Source organism: Parus major, chromosome 1A (assembly GCF_001522545.3).
Source record: "Parus major isolate Abel chromosome 1A, Parus_major1.1, whole genome shotgun sequence".
NCBI lineage: Eukaryota > Metazoa > Chordata > Aves > Passeriformes > Paridae > Parus > Parus major.
Window position 1 is genome coordinate 33,769,436 of NC_031773.1, and position 20,504 is coordinate 33,789,939.

A 20,504-nucleotide genomic window follows, 5' to 3' on the forward strand; every position below is an offset into this window, starting at 1 on the left:
GGCAGCAGCTGAATTCAGAGAGAGATGGCACTCTCTGCCATGTCAATAAACAGGGTTTGGCATAAGAACAGGTCAACATGGGCATGAGAAATAGAAGTTCTCATAATTCATTTGTGATGGGGGGAATGGGAAGCACTTCACTGATGCCCTCTTCTAGGGCATATTTACTGTGCCAGCTCTTAAATCTCTGCTTGGATGACAGCTATGCCTCCAGTGCCCCTTCTTCACCTCTTGCTGAAACATGGCAGGAGGGTCTCATTTGGAACCAGTGATATGCAGAAGGACATAGATCCTATTCTGTGGTGGCTTTCAGGAAGAAATGGTAAGCTGAAAGGAGCTGATCCTACATGTGCCACTAGAGGATCACTACTTCAAATTTGTTAGATCTTACAGACCTAGTCACTGTCTTACAAAGGACACATGATGTAGTCATACCTGGGGAGGTATGCTACACCTGCACACAGTAAGACTGTTACGTGCATGAGTGGTGTCTTTGATAACTACATCAGGGCTTATATATCAGAGATAATCTGATGTATTTACTGATCAACATTTGCTCTCTAGAGCTTATATTTAAAGTAGAAGTTGTTCAGAATTGATGTGATAAAACAGGCACTTTTTGTTGGTGGTTGTCCTGCTGCATGCTGAAGAGAATTGTCTAGTGAACAAAGTCCTGGATTAGAGACCAGAAGCACTGAGCTCTGCTCCTAATTCTAGCCTTGACATGCTGCATGATCTTGAGACAGTCTGTGTATCCTTACTTCACAGCCTTAATCTGTCTCCAGTCTTTATATTATACCTTTTCTTTTGTGCTGTGTACCTCCTTGACTGGGCTCTTCTTGGCTTTAGTGTGATACAAATAAGAAGCAAAAACTTTTAATAAATGTTAAAACACACAATAACAACGAAGAGCCACTGCTTACCCGGCCCTTCTCAACACACTGGGTTACCATGACAATATTGTGAACATTTTGCTCCCATGCCATCTTCCAGAACTCATCTTTGGTTCCAGGCAAAGGGCCCTGAGTTGCTATGTATTCCCTGCGGAAATTATTGCCCTGCAAATAAAGAGAACTCCATTACTTTCCAAAAAAGACAGAAAAAAATATCTTCTAACAACTGAGCAAGCCTTGGGGTTGCAGCCAGGGCTCTGAAGCAACCCTTGCTGGGACAATAGTTTTGAAAGCTAAATTGTTGTCTTGGACCTGGAAGCAAATGACTGATTGGAACACAGAGAAGGAAGAGACTGTGGCAGTATATCTAAATACTGTTCCTTTTGTGACAGTCAAAGCTTTCCATTGTTCTTTTGTGTTCAGCACAGTCTCAAGCAATTTTAAAACTGCTAGGGGATTTGATTTTATTTATTGCTTTTAATAAATTAGCTGAGTTCTGGCTTGAAATCTGGATTGCTAAAGCCACTGCTATGATCAATCATAACTCTTTGGCAAAGGGCATTATTTTAATTTCAGCCAGTTCTATCGCCCTGCAAGGTGCCAGTGCTGTCAGGATGAACTACAGCTCCACGGTGAGGATGCCACCTGCAGTGACAGCTACAGTTGTTGTGGACACTGTATAAAATCAGCGACCTTTAAAAATATGTCCTTGGCCAATTAGACTTGCTATCTTACATAACTACAGCAATGCAAGAAAGTGTCCTTATGTGCTGGGTAAATCACCCACAGTTAACTTAATGGCAGTCAGACACAGTCTTGCAGCACACCCACAAAATAAGTTCTCAGCTTTTAAGCTCAAGTGGATCAAGGAAGGGGGAGAAGAGCCTTAACTATCCAGCTTTATATTCAGTTTTAGATGAAGGAAAAATGACCACTGAAAGGACTGTAAAATACCACCCTTGTGTCACTTACTGGTATGTAGCTTGCATTAATGTAGTCTGAGCAAGGGTCATCATCCACATTGGAAAGCTTCACTCTTGATGTATCATCTAGCAAGAAATTGATTACAAGAGGCTTAGGGCTAGGTCTTGATTTTCAGTCTCTCTCGGCACTTACAGAAATGCATTTGTGAAAGGACTGCCAGCACTATTACAAGATTTTATATGAAGAGCTAATTTATAAGGAATAACTGCTGGTTTCACTGCCTCTTTAATCTGTGAGTGCTGTGGAGTGTTCCAGAGACTAGGAGATAGATGGGTAAGAAGGAAGAAGTAAATATACCGAATTTCCTCTGCTGAGTTGTATAGGATTTGTTATGACAACAAAAGGGCCAAAATAGCATCCTCCTTTGATCCTAACAGCAGTGTGCTGTACTGGAAAGCAGGACACAGCTCTGCCCTTGAAAGAACAGTTGCACTTCAGTGATATTCTGAGCTAATGCTGAGCAGGCCACACATCTTCTGCAGGTGAAGGGCCCTTTGTACAGAGACACATAGTGCCTGAGCTGCCAGGACATTGATTCCTGAGATAATGCCATGTTGGATCTCAGTCAGGTATCATTGCTGGCATGAGCAGGTAGGACACACCAGAGGCTGTGCTGCAAGCATATGCCACATCCATGAGCGGGGATGTGGAGCAGTGAGTTATGTGGTGTTCCTCCTCAATGTCCTACCTCCAAAATGACAGGTAGGAAATTAAAGGGGGAATCTCTCAACAGCAGACAGGTCTTGCCTGAGAAGAACAGGGTTAACTTGACATGTGTCTTACCGTGCAGAATCACACTAGGTCTACATTGTATAATAGGTTTGCAATGTACTCTGAAGAACAAAGATCTGGCAAGGATGTCAAAGACCACTGAATGGATGATAAAAACCTGTATGTAAAAAACCCTACTGTTATTTCTACTATCCTTGTTATCAGCAGTGACTGAATGACCCTAATAGCTGGAGCATTTTCTCCCTGGACCGAGTGTTAGTCATTACACCTCTAGTGTGAAATTAAATTACTGGTCTGTGTGAAGCCATTCAGGGCCATGCATCATCTGCCTCCTAGCTCAAGAACCTGAGCTGGCAGAGATATTTCATCTTGGATGGAGAGGAGAGAAGGGATTGGCTGCACATTTTCCACTAGGCTTGCTGAAAAAAAAGTGAAAAATAGCTGGTGCGATGCAGTATTACACAACCAAAGTTAAAACTCACAGGGCAATATATTATTGTATCGATTTTTCCCTCTGTTCTCTGGCAGAAGTGCTATGTCGCATGTCTGGTTTCGACCCACATCTTTCAAGTCCTGCAAAAAAGGAATAGGAATAAAATGTGAGGTGAAAATAATTAAAGGACAAGACAACACAAAGGGAAATAGTGCTCATCAGCTCTCAAAGGCTATGGACAGAAAACAGGGTTTTTTTTTTAAAAAAAAACCTGAAATTACATAGGCGATCATACTGTTTTAAAGCAAGTGCATGCCTGGCAGGTACTTTCTATACTTTATCACACAGATGTGCCATACAAACAAATGCTCCTGATCTCAGCCAGACAGATATCAGGCAGAGGCTGCCAACCAGAAGATGCCAAATGAAGAGCTGGTTTCTGCACATAGCCAAGTGGAGTTCAAGTGAAATGCTCCACCTGATTTGGATTTGTGTGAATAAGACAAAAAAATGCAGGCCTTTCTAATACATTAACCAGTTGTTTCAATCAGCCCAACCCTTCACAAGGCAAGTCCTTTGCCTAGGTTAGGATCCCACCTCATACTCCTTGGACAGAAGGTAGTTGGAGTCTGCTTGAAGTTTGGTGAAGTGTGCTTCAAAGTGACTGACTTTGATCGGACTGAAATATTCAACAGGAGGAAGAAAATCACAGGATGAATCACAGTCATAATTTATCCAGTTTGTTACCAAGATGTCTTTTAGGTATTAATTTTTTCTTTTTACCTGGAAGTTTTCCGGTACCTGGAAATTATTTCAAAAGAAAAAGAAACAGGTCATCAGTAAGTGATCAGATGGGTCTGTTCAACCATAATGCCATGTTAAAAAATCAAACTTTTTACATTACCCTTTTTGCCCCAAGTTCAAATGGACTGACAGTGGCCTGTCTCTGCGAATGTTCAGCCTTGCTGTAGGTCTCTCATGGCCATTGCTGGAACAAAAAGGAAGGTATTCTGTTATATCATTAAGTTTTGAAACTGGTAAGAGCTGGCAATGACATAACTTACACTTTCTTAAATTTCTTTTTTCCAGTTTACCATTTTCCAGTGTGTTTATATTTTTGGCTCTGATCCTGTGACATTGCTCTTAGCTGAGGCACAGAGTTTTCTTGTATTTTAGCTTGGCAACAGTGATGTGGAGTGTATGCATGGTACATGTAGTAAGACCTTTTTCTTGTTCTGAAACACTTGCAGCCAAGTCCATCATTAAGGAGGGTGCCCTATGCTAAGATGGACCCTGAATTGGTTGATTCTCTACATGTAGAGGAATATGTAGGAAGATTTTCAGAGCTGTAAAACATCTACATCTTCCAGTACATCCACTCTGCAGACCAGGACTCTAGCAGATCCCCATGTTCACGGCAGGAATAAGTAGCACAACCACAGCAGGCTTTGGCAAAGCCACAGAAGTGGTACTTACTCCACACAGCTAGTGTTGCCTTTCATCTTTTTGCTGCCTTCTCCTCCTTCAAGACACCTCCCTTAGAGAACACTTTCTCTTTGTCTCTGATGTGGGAAAACCATACCAGTACTATTGCCATCCTGCACAATTTTTTTTCAATCTGTAATTCTGGCATATGAAAATTTACAAACATATAAACTTAATTTTGTATCAGTAAAAGAAGTGAATTTCAGACTTGCAGTGTTTCCCATGGACTGGGAATGTTGAGCTCTTTTTTCTAATTTCAGAAAATACAAATAATTTCACATCTCTCAGTCATGCAAAATAGTTTAAATGAATCAAGATTTTTTCAGCTGAGATACAGTATCTCATTTTTTTAAAAATATGTAGGTTCACTATTTAAGATTCATCTATAATGGGAAATTTACAACTATAACTGACAAAAAATGAGGAGCAAAGTTTGAGCTAGTCTTTTGGACACTGAGGTAATGTCACATCTCAGTATTTTTGTATTGAAATGATAAAGTCTAAATGAACAGTTTTAAAAGCTTGCTCTACAATGCAGATACAAATAATCTGAAACACTTCATTTTTTGACAAAAGACATTTTTTCCCAGAAGATAATAGTTTGAATAATAAAGCATTTTTTATTCAGAACTATCCAGACTCCTACTGCAAACTAAAATTTACAAGGATCCTCTATGCCATAATTCTGACACCATTTGAAATAAGTATATATAAATTTCTTAATATGCAAGTCATTAGTAGTATAGTTAGTGTGTACAGAATTTGAGTGACACAGATTTTATCTGTTGAACAGTTCAATGCATCCATCCAATTTCTACCTATGCCTAATCAATTGTATTACTTAAATGAATATAATTTGACATTACTTCAATAACAGAGACTGATAAAGGGAGTCAGCTTACCCAACTTTTTGTCTGCAGACAAATAAAGCAGTAACAGCCACCAACATCACAATCAGAAACAAGCCAGCACTCACACCTTCAATAACTCCAAAGAGAGGCTCTAGAAACAAAACAGTGTATTTATGTATCTTGAGGAAAGAATCAGAAGCATCAGAGAATCAATAACTTTCAGGGGATCTGTTATTATCAGCTGAAGACAATGGCTAAATTCAAGGATATATAAGCCATTAAAACACTTAGCTAAAACCTGGCCTTGATTTTCTGTCCTCATTTTTTCAAGCCCTTAAGCAATTTTTTTCACTCCCAACCACAGTAAAAGAAAGCACAACTCCATTATATGGGACTGGTTCTCTTGCAGTTAGAAGCTTTCGTGGTGATAGCTTCACTGAGTATTTTTCCTTTTCTCTACTTTCAGCAGCTCTGTCAAGCAGTCCTCTGAATTTTCCAGTAAAGGTAGATAAGCCAAGGCTCCAGCTTCCTCTCAGAGCAGCCCTCAGGACACGCACAATAAGCTTTGTTCCACTTGTTACAAATAGTTCCAGATGCCAGAGTATTCTCAGGCACAATATATAATCACATGGCACAGTCAATGATAACAGCCTGAAACTAACCTGCCTCTGTAGTGATCGGTAAAGAGAAGAAGGTGTCTGCAAAGAGTGGTTTAGGAAGTTCCCTTGGGTCTTCACTGAAAAGCTGAGTAAAAGCTCGTATGCTGATTCTAAAAGAAACAGTAAAAAAATGGCTCATCAGATGTTCAAAACCAAAAGCAGAAAAGTAAAAACTCATTTGCTCCTTTTAGACATCTAAAACCTTTCCCCTGACCACAGATAATTCTTAATACAGACATCTGAGTTGATCAGTCTTCTACTTAATTAATAATACTGATCCCTGAGTTAAACATGGGGGAGCCCAGCAAGCACAGGTGGAGGGCTCTGAGGTACCCTGGTAGAGGTAGCAGATGGGGCTCTTGCTGCTGGCACACACAGCCTGACCACGTCTGAAGGCAGGACTAGCAGAAGCTGCAGAGGAAAGAGGACTCACAAACGCTTCTCAGTGGGGACATATTTTCCCTTCACTTTGCTGGGCACAACTGTGCTAATAGGTAAGTGTCACAGTCTCTTTGTTCTCCTGGTAATGCGGGTATTTCCCAGACTGAAGCTTAGGGAAATGTGCCCTCATGAGAACAGACTATAGAGGGCTGTCATTTTTTAATGATGATGAAGAAGCTGAGGCACAATGGGCATTCCTTGGCATGTGCCTTTTGTCCATGTGCCTTTTCAGTGAGCAGCTTGCAGATCTCTTGGGACAGTGTTTGCCTGGGTGGTGGTGGTGGGAGGGGTGTCACTGAGCCACACCGGAGCTAACGTTTGGTCTCACATCCAGTGCAACTGCTGAGACTGGTCTTGGCAGTCACCCTCTTCTACACTCTACAGCTAACCTGGACCTAGCTCTGGAGCCTGAGGATGGTGCCACAGCGTAGAATGGCCTTCTGGTTTTTCTAGCATATTCCAAAAGAACCAGTAGGGTAGTTGTGCCAGACTGAGTGAAGCATGCCTGACTTCTGTTAAGTACTCTTCTAACTTAGCCAACTGTCTTCAGTCTTTCCAATGAAATGTCAAACAGCAATAGGAGAGCTTTCCATCAAGTTGAGGTAAATAAATAAATCTATCCACTGCACAGAGTTTTGTGTATCATATTAATCATATCCTTCCCATGCTAGTGAATGACTAGTTCTTGCCTACGGAACAGGAGCATGGATTAGTGCTAAAAACTAAACCAAGCTTTCATAAATTTGCAGTGAAAGCCAAAGCACGTTGTACAACGCAGTTACTAATCTGCAGAAGCCCGAGTGGTTCAGGCACAGATGATATCAAGCCTAATAACGCGACAGAGCACAACTACCAATGTAAGTCTAACCTATACGCAGTTCGAGGCTTTAGAGGTCCATCGCAGAATTTCTGGTGATCTGGATCACACTTTCCTCCCAGATTTTCCATTTCTCCTCCAAGCTTAATGTCAAAGCTTTTATAGTCACTGTCAGGGTTTTCAGCACAGCTACTGGCAAAATAATTGGTCTGGTAGATGCGTATAGAGTCGTTGTATTTGTACTCCAGGTAGGAAGGTAATGGGTGCTGCTCATCAGGCTTTGGTCCTTCACTGCCTACGTCATGTGCAGAGAAAGACAAAAGGTTTAGATGCCACAGCCATTAATGTGATGAGATTTATAGGCTCAAGCTCTTGAAAGACTTATCCAATTCTCTATTTCTTGGTGGCCACCTCATGAATACAAAGCTACAATGGTTAGGGTACCATGCTTTCTATTATTTTTTTAGGCAGATTTCCTCAAAAGTCCTCACTGTAACTTTTGCCACAATAGGCATGTACAGGTGGAATGCTATGACATTTTTTCCTGTGCTGTTGGTGGGAGTTTTTGTGATTCAGATTCCTGGATCCTACTACTAGCTATTTCAAAAAGCAAGTAAAAAATCCCACACACTGACAACTCTACTGTGTATACAGAGAAAAAAAATACAGTAGGAAATGACAGGGGTCCCCAGAATGTAAATTCACAATACTGGATAAGAGTCTCAGATACGCAAAGCTATGGCAATGAGTAGCCCCCTTCTCAAACTGCTTTACAGTTTGCCCAAATATAACAAAGCAGAAAGTGGAAATATTATCTGTTTTTTTTTCCCTTAAGAGAAAAACAGAGAGATTAAGAAACTTTCATAAGGATCATAAAATATGTCCTGGCATTCCAGTAAATGAAGCCACTTCTAAAAACAAGGTATAAATTGTTGAGACATGTATCTGATTTGTCAGACACACATCTCAACAATAGTTTTGCTGTAGAAAGGGAGGTTTACATGCATGCCACAAGGAGAATTTCTGTTTTATTTTATAGTACTGTATGCAAAGTCATTTTCTTCAGTTAGCAAGCATCACCTGGCAGACCTGTGCCTTCTCAGCATGGCTTACTGAGACTCTCCAAAAGAGTTGCCTTTTAGTGTTAGCCCCTAACATTTAAACTACCTTTTGAGATCTGTTCACAGCAAGGCACATTCTGTGTTCACTGGCAATGGCAACCAATGTAAGCCTTCTACTATGGAAATTGTCTAAACATACATGACATTATAATACAGAACACAGAAGCTAACTGCTGCTTCTGTCTGAGCTCTGTAGTTGCTACAGACTCCCTGAGAATAGGACTGAGCTCCTACATCCTCAGGCTAGGGAGGAAGTACAGATCTAAAATCTGTACGACACTCAGCCATTAGATGAGAAGAAACCCCTTTGCTGCGCAGTGACAGGGATGTACTTCCCCATGTAAATTTTACTGGCTATAGAGAGAATAGTGTTAAATCATAACACTTACCATCAGCCTCCCTCACAACCACAGTAAAGTATTTCACAGCTCCATTAGTATCACTAAACCAGCTGCAATTAAAAGTAAAGTTGATGGAGGATTTGGTAATCAGCACCTCTTTTTTGTTCACTCGTATGTCTGGAGGTGGCTGAGGAGGACCTGAGTAATTAAATAAATACAAAATAAATACAAAATAGAGAGAAAGTATTACCTATGTACTTGTGTGAACTAGACATAGTAAGGAAAATGCAACTTGTAATAAATCTCAGTTGCCTGGACCCAAGTCACTGATTCTATTCTTTGTAATCAAGAAAGTGTCTTCACCTCCCACAGTGAAACTGCCAAAAGATGAAACAAGCCAGCAGTGTATTCACCATAGTAAGAGTGACACCTCCTTGGCAGGAATTCCTGCAGAAGCCCTCAGAAGAGTCTATAGAAGCCAAAAGAGAATGTAGTACTACAGTCCAATGTCCTTATAGATTGATGTTTGTGCTGATGATGGCTACCATCTATGATGGGAAACATCCATATTCAGAAAGCCAAGCAGTGAGCATGAAGACAACTGAAGGCATGTGATGATGAGGACAAGGTATTTATGTTTCTCAGGCTATATTTCATGAATGAGCCTAATAACTGAGTCTGACAATGTGATTAGAGGCAATACAGTCAAAATCCTGCACTGTCTGTCACAACAGGGACCAAAGGATGGATTCAGTCTACTTTGGCCACCACTCCACACACTGGAGTTCAGAACTTCTTTTACTGTCTAACCAACACAAACAATTGTTTATTGTGGCTCAATGCCTCTCTTCAGGGCAACTCTGAATTCCACTTACGATCAATCATTGTGATGGTGCTGTCTTCAACCACTTCACTCGTCATGTCTGCAGAATGCACCTTGATGGACACCAGGTATCGCTTGTGGGGAACAAGGGTCATGATATTAAGCAGAGATTTGTCTTTTTCTATCCTTTTAGAAAATTCCACTTCACGAGTGTCCATTTTCTTGCACTCGACACTGTACCCATCAAAGTCAGAATCGGGAGGAGTCCAGGAACATGCGATGGCAGTAGAGGTTTGGGGCCGACAGTGAAGGCTTTGTATCTTGTCCGGTTCTAGAGAAATGTTGAGAAGTTGGAGCTCAGTGGAAAAAGGGACAGGTGTCATACACTCTGCTCATACTAGCTCCTAGATTCTGCATCAACTATCAGATCAGAACAGGAGGCTGGGAGTTGGAATTCCCAGCTATCCTGCAAATGTGTGCTGCCTAATTCTTATGAAAAGTTGTCTTAACTCATTTTCGCCATCTGAAATCAGACCTAGCGACATCTTCCCCATCAGCATTGTGAAGCTCCAGTAATTAATTGTGAAAACAAGGAAAAATCTTGATGAAGTCTTAACATGAACAGCAACACCACAAAGAAATAGACTTCTAGAAAGCTATTACAACTTATTTAGAAGCTCCATGTGGTCACTTATTTCAGTCAAGACTGATACTGTCATCTCATGACTGATCTGGTTTCCTGGACAGCATGTGATGTGTCCATATCACTAAACAGCACAGAAAAATGCTTCAGCCATGTAATATGGGAGCACCATTTATTATCATATAACATCTAACAAAGACAGGATTTCACTCTCAGATGGCAGGCATCTACATTTAAGTGATTAAGCACAGGTGAAATTTTAATTATTATGCTGTATTAAAGAGCTATATAGCATACTAAATATAGATGTCAATTTAGACCTGAATCCTACCCCAAATGACATAAGGATTTGCCATGACTCAGTTATTTTTACAATTTCATGTCACTTTTTCAAATCAGCCTGTTACTACAGACATACTAGAGCTAGAGATGAAACAGATTCATAGACATGGCCAGAAACACAGAGCAGTGAAACACTGATTCCAGTTTCAAATCTAGTACAGCAGTTTCTTTCATCCTTCCTGTCTTATCATTCAGAAACTGACTGATTTAGGCTCTGCAACCAAACAGCTTGACTCTGCATGTGAAGACTGTAAATGTATGTCCATTATCAGTCTTTAAACAGCTGATCTTGCACACAGCAAGTTCTTAGAATCTAGCTGAATTCATCACTGTCACTCATGAATTTATTAATGGAAATTACTGATTGCATAAGGAATTGGTAATATTTTACAGTTTTTCATCTTCTTCAGCTGAGTGTTAGGGTGCAATAGAAATTTTTACTTACTTGTTCTCACACTTGCAGACTGTGACTGACTGTATGTCTTCCAGCTGTCACCACTGACAGTTCTGACACTGAACTCGTAGAGTCTTCCTGGTCGCAGGCCATAGATGATGCGTACTTTGGATTTGCTGCTGCTGTAGGGATTGAATACTGTGAGAGGATCCTTTGGAAGCCACTGCACCTCAAAATCGTCATAGTCTGTCCAGTCTGGAGGACCCAGCCAAGTGATTGATAAAGAAGTGTTTGCAACATCAGTAAATGACACAGCATTAGGAGAGCTGGGTGCTATGCAGAAAGAGGGGAAAAAAGGAGAGAAGAAAAAGAGATGCTTTAATTTTTACACAAGACAAATAAAATGTAACATGCATTATTTTCTTCATGCATCACAAAGTAGTTTGTATTATCTTGTATACACAGCCAGTTACTGCACCTGTGCTGATAACGGTGACTTTCACAGTTGTAGCATTCCTGAGCCTCTGAAAGAAAAACAGTGCTGACTGCTTTTCTTTCACATTCCATTTGTTTAATGCACTTAAGGTTATCCTTCAGCTTTATACCTCCAATGACTCTCATAATAAATCCTCCTTCAGATAAAGTTTGTTGCATAGTTGTGAACTAATCAAACAGATGGGACTAAAAAAACTCTCATACCTGTTCTTCCTTCAGCATTTGCTGTGTTGGTCAGGTCACCACTGTGAGTCACCACAACTAAAGTGTACTTTCTGCCAGGAATGAGCCCCTGAAAGTGCCACCCTTCCAGGTCTTTTCTTTGCTCAGTTTCTTTCTGTGTCCCATTTGGGTTGTAAAGATTCAGCTCATAGAAGTCAACATCTCCTGCTGCTGGGCCCCAGGTGAACCACAGACTGTCCGTCATGTTTCGGTTGGACGCCTGGAGACCAACAACTGGGGCTGGTACTGAAAAAAGGAGGAATGAATATTACTTTATGTAATAAAATATATGTAAAAAAAAAAAAGTAACATCCTTTGGGTGAGAAGAAGCAAAAAGATCAAGCAGACCTTATACTTGTCCTGTAATGATAGTCATTTTATAAACTAGACAGCCACCACAGCTGGCTGGAAAGCAGAAAGCATATCTCAGTAGCTTCCTTTATTATTTTGAACTGCCAGTGTTACCAAAAGAGGTTGCAATATTTATAATGGATAGTTTTGCAAAGGCTAACCAGATTTTTCCTAGTTAGTATTTGGAAACACCCATTTCTGAGGCAGCTGAAGAAAGTGCACCACTGTGCAGACATAGTCCCACAGAGGGGTTCCTATGTGGTGCCACAGGGGAATAAAGAAAGGTTTCACAGAATGTCAGAGCTGCTAAAGCTGCTTAGAAAACTCTGCTTCCCACATGTGGCTGAACACACACAGAGCTGCAGCCAGAGCTTCCCATGGGAAACAAGTTTTATTTCACTGGTAGACTGTCTATCCCATTCACACCACTTGCTTTGCCTTTTTGCCTTTTCCACTCAGGACAATATTGGTTTTAGAATAGGACACAGCCATTTTCCTGCTGAAGGAGCATACACTGGGATGTCTTTCCTCTGACACAAGCTCCTGGGGAACTGTTGTAGGGTTCCTCACTTAATTTTTCCTGCTGTAACTACATCATTCAGAATTTACCTTTTTATGTATCTAATGCTCTTTACATATTAGAGCCAATTTTGATAATAGTTGCTCTAATCTAGTATGAGCATCAGACTCAGACCAGCTCACTGGTGTCCCCCATGAGCACCACACTGGAGACAGATGGTTTTCTTAGATGTTCTTGCCTGTTCTTCCATAGACAGACGACTCGTTAGTGAGGTCTCCACTGTGTGTAACAATCACCATTCGATACATCCTGCCTTGGCGCAGATTCTGGAATGAACACTGCTGGAGATGCTGCTCTCCTGAAATCCTGTCATGAAGGGACTTGTCTGGATTGTATAGGAAGATGTCATACGAATCAAGCTCCCCTTGAGAGGTGGTCCAGCTGAAGGACAGTCGGTCAGTGGTGTTCTCTGTGACTTTCAGATTTGTAACAGCTGCTGGAACTGAAAAGAAGGATAAATGTAAGAGTAAATATCAGTCTAGGCCCTAAGCTGAACCTTTAATAAATTCATGGCCATAACACATTTCAATTAAGCCACAAGTAGCTAAGTAATATCAACGGCAACTGTCAGAAACAAGGGGAAAGCATTTATGAAATGCCACTGAGTCTCTCCAATACAATATTTTTATTTCCCAGAAGGCCTGATTCTCTAGACTGTGCTTACACAGAACCGTCCATTAGCTTCTACAAAAAGCTTTAAATCAGTAAAGACTGCAATCAAGACTTGGCCTTGAGTTTAGAAGTGTGTATTCACATCAATCTTGCACTAAGAACCTTGAGACTGTGAATTAAAAACTTGACGACAATAAAGCATTCAGGTATTTCCACAAGAGGGAAGCTTTCAGCATTTTGGTTTAATATCCTTTTTATGAACCACGGTCACATTATTATGATAATCAATTTCAGATTCACATACAAAGCATGTATCAGGAAAAATGATGCATGAACATCCAGAGTCTGTACCTTACTAGAATCTTTGCAGATTCAAAATATACAGATGGTTCATGTACTTAATGATATCTGACTGGGGGAAGTATAAATAAACCAAGATGTTCTAATTACCTGTTCGGCCAACAGTTTCTGCACGCTTACTGAAGAGTCCACCACTGACTGTCAAAACTTGTATTTTATACTTCTTGCCAGCCACTAAATCTTCAAATTTGTGCTGTTTGGCAGTAGCTGGCTCTGATTTATTACTCAGGAGGATTCCTTGCTCATTCAAGAGCAGAATGTCATATCTTTCGGCTACACCAGGAGCTTTCTGCCAGGTTACTAACAAGGAATGACTGCTGTAAGCATGATGGGCTAGTAATTCCTGGACAGAGGCTGGAACTGGAAGCAACAATTAAAGGCAGGATATTACCAGGTGAAATACAGACCATTCAATACACAAATCTGTATAAAGTAATTAACTATATATTTTCAAGTTCCCTTGTGGGAAAAGAAATATCTATGCATATGTTTATGCAAACAAATAATTCCTAGACATAAATAAAGACATGAATTTACAGAGCATCATAGATATCTGAACTGGGAATGGAGAAGCAACAGCTATTTATAGACTATCATGAAAAGATGGAGAAGGAGGGTGAAATGAACTAACTGAAACAGATAAGAAAGGAATATGAAAAATAAAGGAGTGGTAAATTGGTGCAAAATAGTAGCCCAGAATAGAAAATGTTAGCCAGCAGCTGCTGCACAAAAATCAAGGCCACAGATAACAAATGCAGGTGCTAAAGAGAGAGAATAGATTAAAAACAAGGTATTGGATTGTTTTGTACGTTCTGACACCCTGGATACTGGGGTAATGTGTTGTCTAACAAGCCTTGATCATGCAATAGGCTCTGCTAGAATACAGTATTTGACTACACATGGAATGGATGTATGTGTCAGATGGGTACAGCCAAAGGAAATGAGAGGGATGGAACTGCATTCATCCTATGAAGGAAGACACTAGGCTAGACTAGTATTCTATGCACATTCACCCAGGTAAAGTTACTGAAATGACACATCTCACTGGTATTAACAGACCCATGACTCATGACTCATGCTTTGAGATAGAAACTTCCCATGAATCTAAATGTCCCCATGCCCTATGGTACATTCATAAACATTATTAAACAAGGGTCAGTCTCTGGGAAGATATAATACAACTTTCTCATTGTCTCAAAAGAAACGTACTTGTTCTCCCAAAAGCTTCTAAGCTGTTGTGCAAGGTGCCACTGTTAGATTGCACCACCACCTGGTACTGCTCCCCAGCTTCCAGCTTGTGAAACATGTACTCAGAGATGTGTTTGGAGACACTCTGGGAATCAAGCTGATGGTTTTGCTGAAATATAGTCACTGTGTAGGAATCAACATCTCCACCTCCAGGGGTCCAGCTCACTTTCAGGCTGTTTGTCATGCCATTAGGTGACACATGAATGTTGCGGACCTTGCTTGGAACTGGAAAAAAACGGGGAACAAAAAGGCACCTGCTCAAAAATTTCCTGTTTGACTCAGGCTTCCTAATTTCTACCTATTTTATGGCCACAGAAAAATGATTCAAAAGAGAAAGATCATTTACAGGTACAAGGAATGTCATTCATGGGTAAACACAAGTCAAGTTGTAAATATTTGTGCAGGGTTATGTCATTTTAAAAAAGCAATTCTACGTGTAACCTCCCTCTTGTCCAAATGATGCTCTAAAAACACCTCAAAAAATGAAAGCTCTTTAGGTACCCTCAGTTAGTTGGCCATTTTGCCATTATTATCTCAATCATCCACTTCAGGTAAACAGAGGTGTAAAATACCTATTTTACAGGTAAGTGATTAAGCTAGATACACTAAGCAAACAACTGGCATGCTTGGGAGTAACAGAAACCTAAATGCTGACATCTCAATACAATTCCCATGCACCAAATCGGATTCTCTGCCAACCATCAAATATTAGTAAATGCAACACTTTTTTCTTAAGCATGGGTCACAAGTTGGCTGAAGTACTAGTGTGATTTTCAATGAGGTCTGTCTCCAAGAGTGTTACAGGAGCTTGAATATAATCATGGCTCAACCTTGATTTTCAGTGCTTCATTCTAGAAAAGCCTAAACACATTTTAAATACCACATTATTTCTTACTTGTCAGGCCTTCTATGAAAGTAGCACGCTGTGCATCTCCACTGATGGTCAAAACAAGAATTTTGTATAGACGTCCTGGAGTCAGAGCTGTAAACCAATACTCCTCAATGGTGTTCCCAAGGAAAATGGGAGGGAAGATCTTCATATCATTGAAGAGGAGCTGAATCTCATACTTATCAACATCCCCCTCAGCCTTTGACCAAGTTACCTGCAGATCTTCTGTGCTTCTGTTACTAAGAGTCAGCTCCTTCACTGACTCTGGCACTGAAGAGGTGAGAAGAAAGATGGGAAAGTTCTCAGTACTTACTAACAGATAACAGCAAAAAGCTAGCAGCTCTGAAGCCATGCTTCTGAGCTACAATTGTTCATTCAGTTCCCTAGAAAAAGCAGTAGATTGCACTTATTTGGGTAGTTTGCACCCCATCTAACACTGGAAGGTCCCATTTCAGAACAGAAGTCCACAATCTATCTGCATGAAAATAATAAATAATAAGTAAATAATAATGGAGCTTGCAGGGAGTTTACAAATACAGAGAAAAGAGGCCTGAGCTAGTGCCAAGCCAAGGCAATCCATCTGTGTGATGCAGCACCATAATGCAGTTTCTAACTTGTGCCAGTCACAAGTGAGTTACTTTTGCCCCATGCTACATCTTTCTTAATAAACTGAGTTTCTCAGTATGGCTCCTTAATTCACATATGGTGCTAGGTGAAGACTGCACCCAGATCCCTGCTGGCTCCCAAACAGCAACCTTACCACTCTTGCCCCATGCTCTCCCAGTTCCAGTGCTTGGAATGTTTCCAAGCACTTCTTTCCCACATTTCCATGACCAGAAAAAAATTGTTTAGTACATTCTGATATAATTTAATTATAAATACTAAGCTCATGTGGAAAACTGTACAACTGTTTTTTGGCTTTCAATGTTTCAAGATTTGCTCTCCAGTTTAACAGCACAGGTCTCTCACTTTTTTGTTTTTTTGTAACTTAAACACTGGTTATAAACTAAATACTGCTTTCTGTATTTGGAATAATACACATTCAAAGAGTAATAGTCAACATTCTATGTTAAGATCATATGAAATTTTTGTTCCTGGGTATGGTAAATAAAAAAAAGTACCCTGGGATGTCTCAGAATGTTTCCAGGGTGCTTACTTACTTGTTCTGCCATAGACTCTTTCACTAGTTTCGTATTTCCCACTCCTTGTGCTGACCGTGACACTATACTGCCTCCCTGGGACCAGACTGGTGAACACACATTCATTTTCATCCTTTGGGACACTTTTTGTTTGAATGAAATCATTGTTGTTCCTGATGATCACTTCATAATTATCAAAATATCCAGATGCATGTAACCAGGACACCTTCAAGTAGTCACTTCTGGCTGAATTGCTGACAGTCAGTCCCTGGACACTTGAAGGGACTGAAAGAAAAAAAAATGCAATTAAAGATTCAGAAAGCAATAACTCCCTGAAGTAACCAGAGTTGTGGTAGAGAACTGTATTTGTATAGTTACCAGAGTTTTGTGAGGAAGTCACAAAATGACAACAATGTGGATTGAATAGTATCTGCAGTTTCTAGGCTGCTTTACATCTTATGACAATACAATGGTTTGCCTTTCTAATTTTTGGTTTTATGGAACTAGCTCCATTTTTGTAAGAGTAGTGAGTTCCACAGACACTACACTGATCCAAAATTTGGTTCTTGTCCTCTTGTGGCTGTTCCTTGGATTTTCACTTAGATCATGAGAAGACTTAAACTGCACTGACTTGATACTCTGTTATTTTAGCACCCTCTACATTCTTTCTTTTGTTCTACTGGTTTACCAAGTGTAAAGTCTCAGTTTTTTTCAATCTGTGAGAAAGTTTTAAAAGGCCCTCCATCATTATTGCCATACTTTTCTGAGATTTCTCTATTCCTGTTCTAACATTCCTTGAAAATTGCATGACCAAAACCATAGACACATGTATTACATTACCAAAACCAACTGACATGGGTGTTACTCATTATTGTGACACCTCACTAATGTTTTACTAATTAGCCGATCCTATTCTGCTCTTTCAGTGCCTCAATAACTTTCTGAAGAGATGCTCTGCAGGATATACTTAAAGGGCCAAGTAGAGGAATTAAGGACAACACATTTGAGCCAAAACTGATACATGATTTCTCGCTCATAAGGACTGACATGACTTTTATTCATGCTGAAGTATTTTTGCATGAAATAAAGCAACAAAAGGGGCATAAGAATACAACTAAGTCTATAAAGCTGTAATTTTATGGTTTGACCCTCCAACATCTACTCATCCATCCAAGTTTGATCAGATATAGATAAATCATTGGTAATGGCTATACATCAGCCATTGACATATACATTAGCGAGTGACCGTGCTTGCCCAGAGTTTCTCTTTACCTGTTCGTTCCTGGCTGAGGGAATAGTTTTCGTACTTTCCACTCTTTGTGGTTATCATCACATCATAAAGTGTCCCAGGAGTAAGGCTGCTGAAGGAGCATTCACTGAATGATTTGGAAATGGTGAGAGTCTGAACAATCTTGTCATCATGAGAGAGTGTTATCAAGTAACTGTCTACATCTCCAGAAGCTGGCAGCCAAGAAACACTGAGGTAGTCACTCCGACCCGAGTTATTTACTGTTACTCCCGTCACACTGGAAGGAACTGTGCAACAAAGAGGAAAAAACAAGAAAAGCATTAACTAGCCAATCATCCCCTGCAAAATAAGCAGTCTGGGACTCCTGAGAAGTTCTGCACTGACTGCCTCTCAACAACGTTCATCTCCTTTTTAAAATACAGTGAAGGAAGTTGTCTTTGGTGACCTGACTCCAGCACTTCTAAAATCCCAGAAGTTGAGTCATCCTTTCAAATTGTCTTTCCTCAATAACAGCAGTAACTGATGAGGCTGGTAAGACGCTGAGGCCCACAGCTGAATTTTTCATTTTAAGTGGGTTCTCTGACGCCTAGTGGATGAAACATGAACGCCACTTGTTTTTCAAGCCAGCAAGGTGAGCTCAAAGGCTCTGCCAGAAGTATCATCACTCAGGTACAAAACTCTCAGTTATTACTGGGGCAGAACTTAGACATAACGAACTTCCACATTTCCACTGGACTCTGCTGCACTGAAATTAATTATCTCAACAGAGGGGCTGGCCAACAGCTGTCAGAGTCAAAACCTCCCCAGATTTATCAAATATGCTCATCTACTTTAAGCCTTTTAGTATTGTTCTTCTCCATTTTTTTTCAGGTTTGCTTTGCCTTTTCACCGGAAAATAGTTGTTTTCAAGGAGAACAGTGCAGAATACTGCAGAATGCCTGGCCTTTGCCAAATTCACATAATGGGTGAAATTGCACTATGTTGCCAAATTTTTCCTCTAAAATACCCACAGAACTGATATTACATTTCATGACTCTTCAAACCTAAAGAATTTGATGCAACTGTAAATCTTGCTCTATGAAGTACAGAAGAACCTCATAATAACTAATTAGCCCTGGAGGACATTCTTTGGTGCTGGATTAAAGAAAAAGAAAAGGGTTGTGAGACCCTGACACACAAATTCACTCCCGCACCTTTAGGCAGGTTCTTGACACACGTAAGTACAGAGCAATCATCCTACCCCACCAGACAGCCAATGGAACAAGAAAGTCCCTTCCAAGGAGTGATTCACCCAGCACAATTATTCATTATTCTCAGTGCATACTTTTGTCTTTGCTACAGAGTGATCCTTCTGCAGAGTTCCCACTGCAGTTAGAACAGTTAGCTCTCTAAAGCTGTATTTACACAGATCTGGACAGACAGTGTGCACATATGGAACTATATGGATGAAACTCCTGTTTTTCTGACTTCTCAGTGCAGTGGCTTAATCACAAGACCATTCTCTTAGATAAATTCAGCTTTTAAGAACTACCAAAAAGCATGCTGGAGTGTTTTCCTTTTTACCCGTCCTTTCCTCTGCAATTGTTTGCCTTGAAGATATTCCTCCACTGACAGTGGTGACAACAACTGAATAGAGTCCTCCAGGTTTCAGGGGATAGAAGTGATATCTGTTGGTTTCACTAGGAACAGTTTCATTTTTAATGACAACATTCTCATGAATCAGCAGCACTTGGTATGAGTCTACATCTCCCAGTGCTCTTGTCCAGTTGGTGAACAAGCTGCTGGTTGATCCCTGATTTGCCACAGTCAGACTTGTCACTTGGGCTGGCACTGAAAAGGAAATTGTCATACTGTTACTGAGGAGAAACAAAATAAAACAAAACAGAATCCCCCAAAGAACACAAGTTTAGTCACACTGAGGAAGTGCATCAAAAGAACATTCCAATTTGCAGCCAGACTCAACAGGACTAAAAATACTTTAACTGGGGACTGTTTCCTGTCTGGGATGTGGTCTATGGGAAACTAACTAAGGCACAGAAAGGTCTTTCAGCCTTTAGCACAACTTTTCTCAGTCAGATGAGAATGATTCAATATCAGGAAACCAAAAGAGATGGCATTTTATAAATATCATTAAATAAAAGCCATCAATTTAAGAAATCTCTCAGGGTTTTTTGATGACTACTTCAAATATAGTCTATGTCTTTCATTTTCCCTTTCCTCTCCCATTCTCAGTCTTTCATTTCTAATAAATGGCAAACTTGTTTGAAGAATACCTCAGGCACAGCCATCTATACTGTGTCAGACCATTTAATTTTGGGGATAACTGACTGTAAAAGTTGTGGTTTAACTTTTTATGTCAGAAGACCTGCAAGAACTTCTTTAGCACTTTTATAGCATCAA

General features: G+C 40.3%; 1 protein-coding gene across 3 annotated transcripts in view; it reads right to left on the reverse strand.

Moving 5' to 3' along the window:
- The window catches only part of PTPRB (protein tyrosine phosphatase receptor type B), a 66,056-nt gene that overhangs the window by 14,205 nt on the left and 31,347 nt on the right, over nt 1-20,504 (reverse strand). For all 3 annotated transcript variants that reach the window (XM_019006684.2, XM_015627850.3, XM_015627852.2), the window contains 20 exons: nt 19,668-19,934; nt 18,128-18,391; nt 16,877-17,140; nt 15,723-15,986; nt 14,789-15,052; nt 13,670-13,939; nt 12,786-13,049; nt 11,659-11,922; nt 11,011-11,292; nt 9,633-9,911; nt 8,806-8,955; nt 7,347-7,590; nt 6,041-6,147; nt 5,430-5,529; nt 3,947-4,030; nt 3,826-3,843; nt 3,640-3,721; nt 3,092-3,182; nt 1,866-1,942; nt 924-1,058 (listed from right to left, as the gene is read on the reverse strand). In XM_019006684.2, coding sequence (XP_018862229.1) covers nt 924-1,058; nt 1,866-1,942; nt 3,092-3,182; nt 3,640-3,721; nt 3,826-3,843; nt 3,947-4,030; nt 5,430-5,529; nt 6,041-6,147; nt 7,347-7,590; nt 8,806-8,955; nt 9,633-9,911; nt 11,011-11,292; nt 11,659-11,922; nt 12,786-13,049; nt 13,670-13,939; nt 14,789-15,052; nt 15,723-15,986; nt 16,877-17,140; nt 18,128-18,391; nt 19,668-19,934 — 3,770 coding nt within the window. The remainder of the gene's footprint in view (nt 1-923; nt 1,059-1,865; nt 1,943-3,091; nt 3,183-3,639; nt 3,722-3,825; nt 3,844-3,946; nt 4,031-5,429; nt 5,530-6,040; nt 6,148-7,346; nt 7,591-8,805; nt 8,956-9,632; nt 9,912-11,010; nt 11,293-11,658; nt 11,923-12,785; nt 13,050-13,669; nt 13,940-14,788; nt 15,053-15,722; nt 15,987-16,876; nt 17,141-18,127; nt 18,392-19,667; nt 19,935-20,504) is intronic.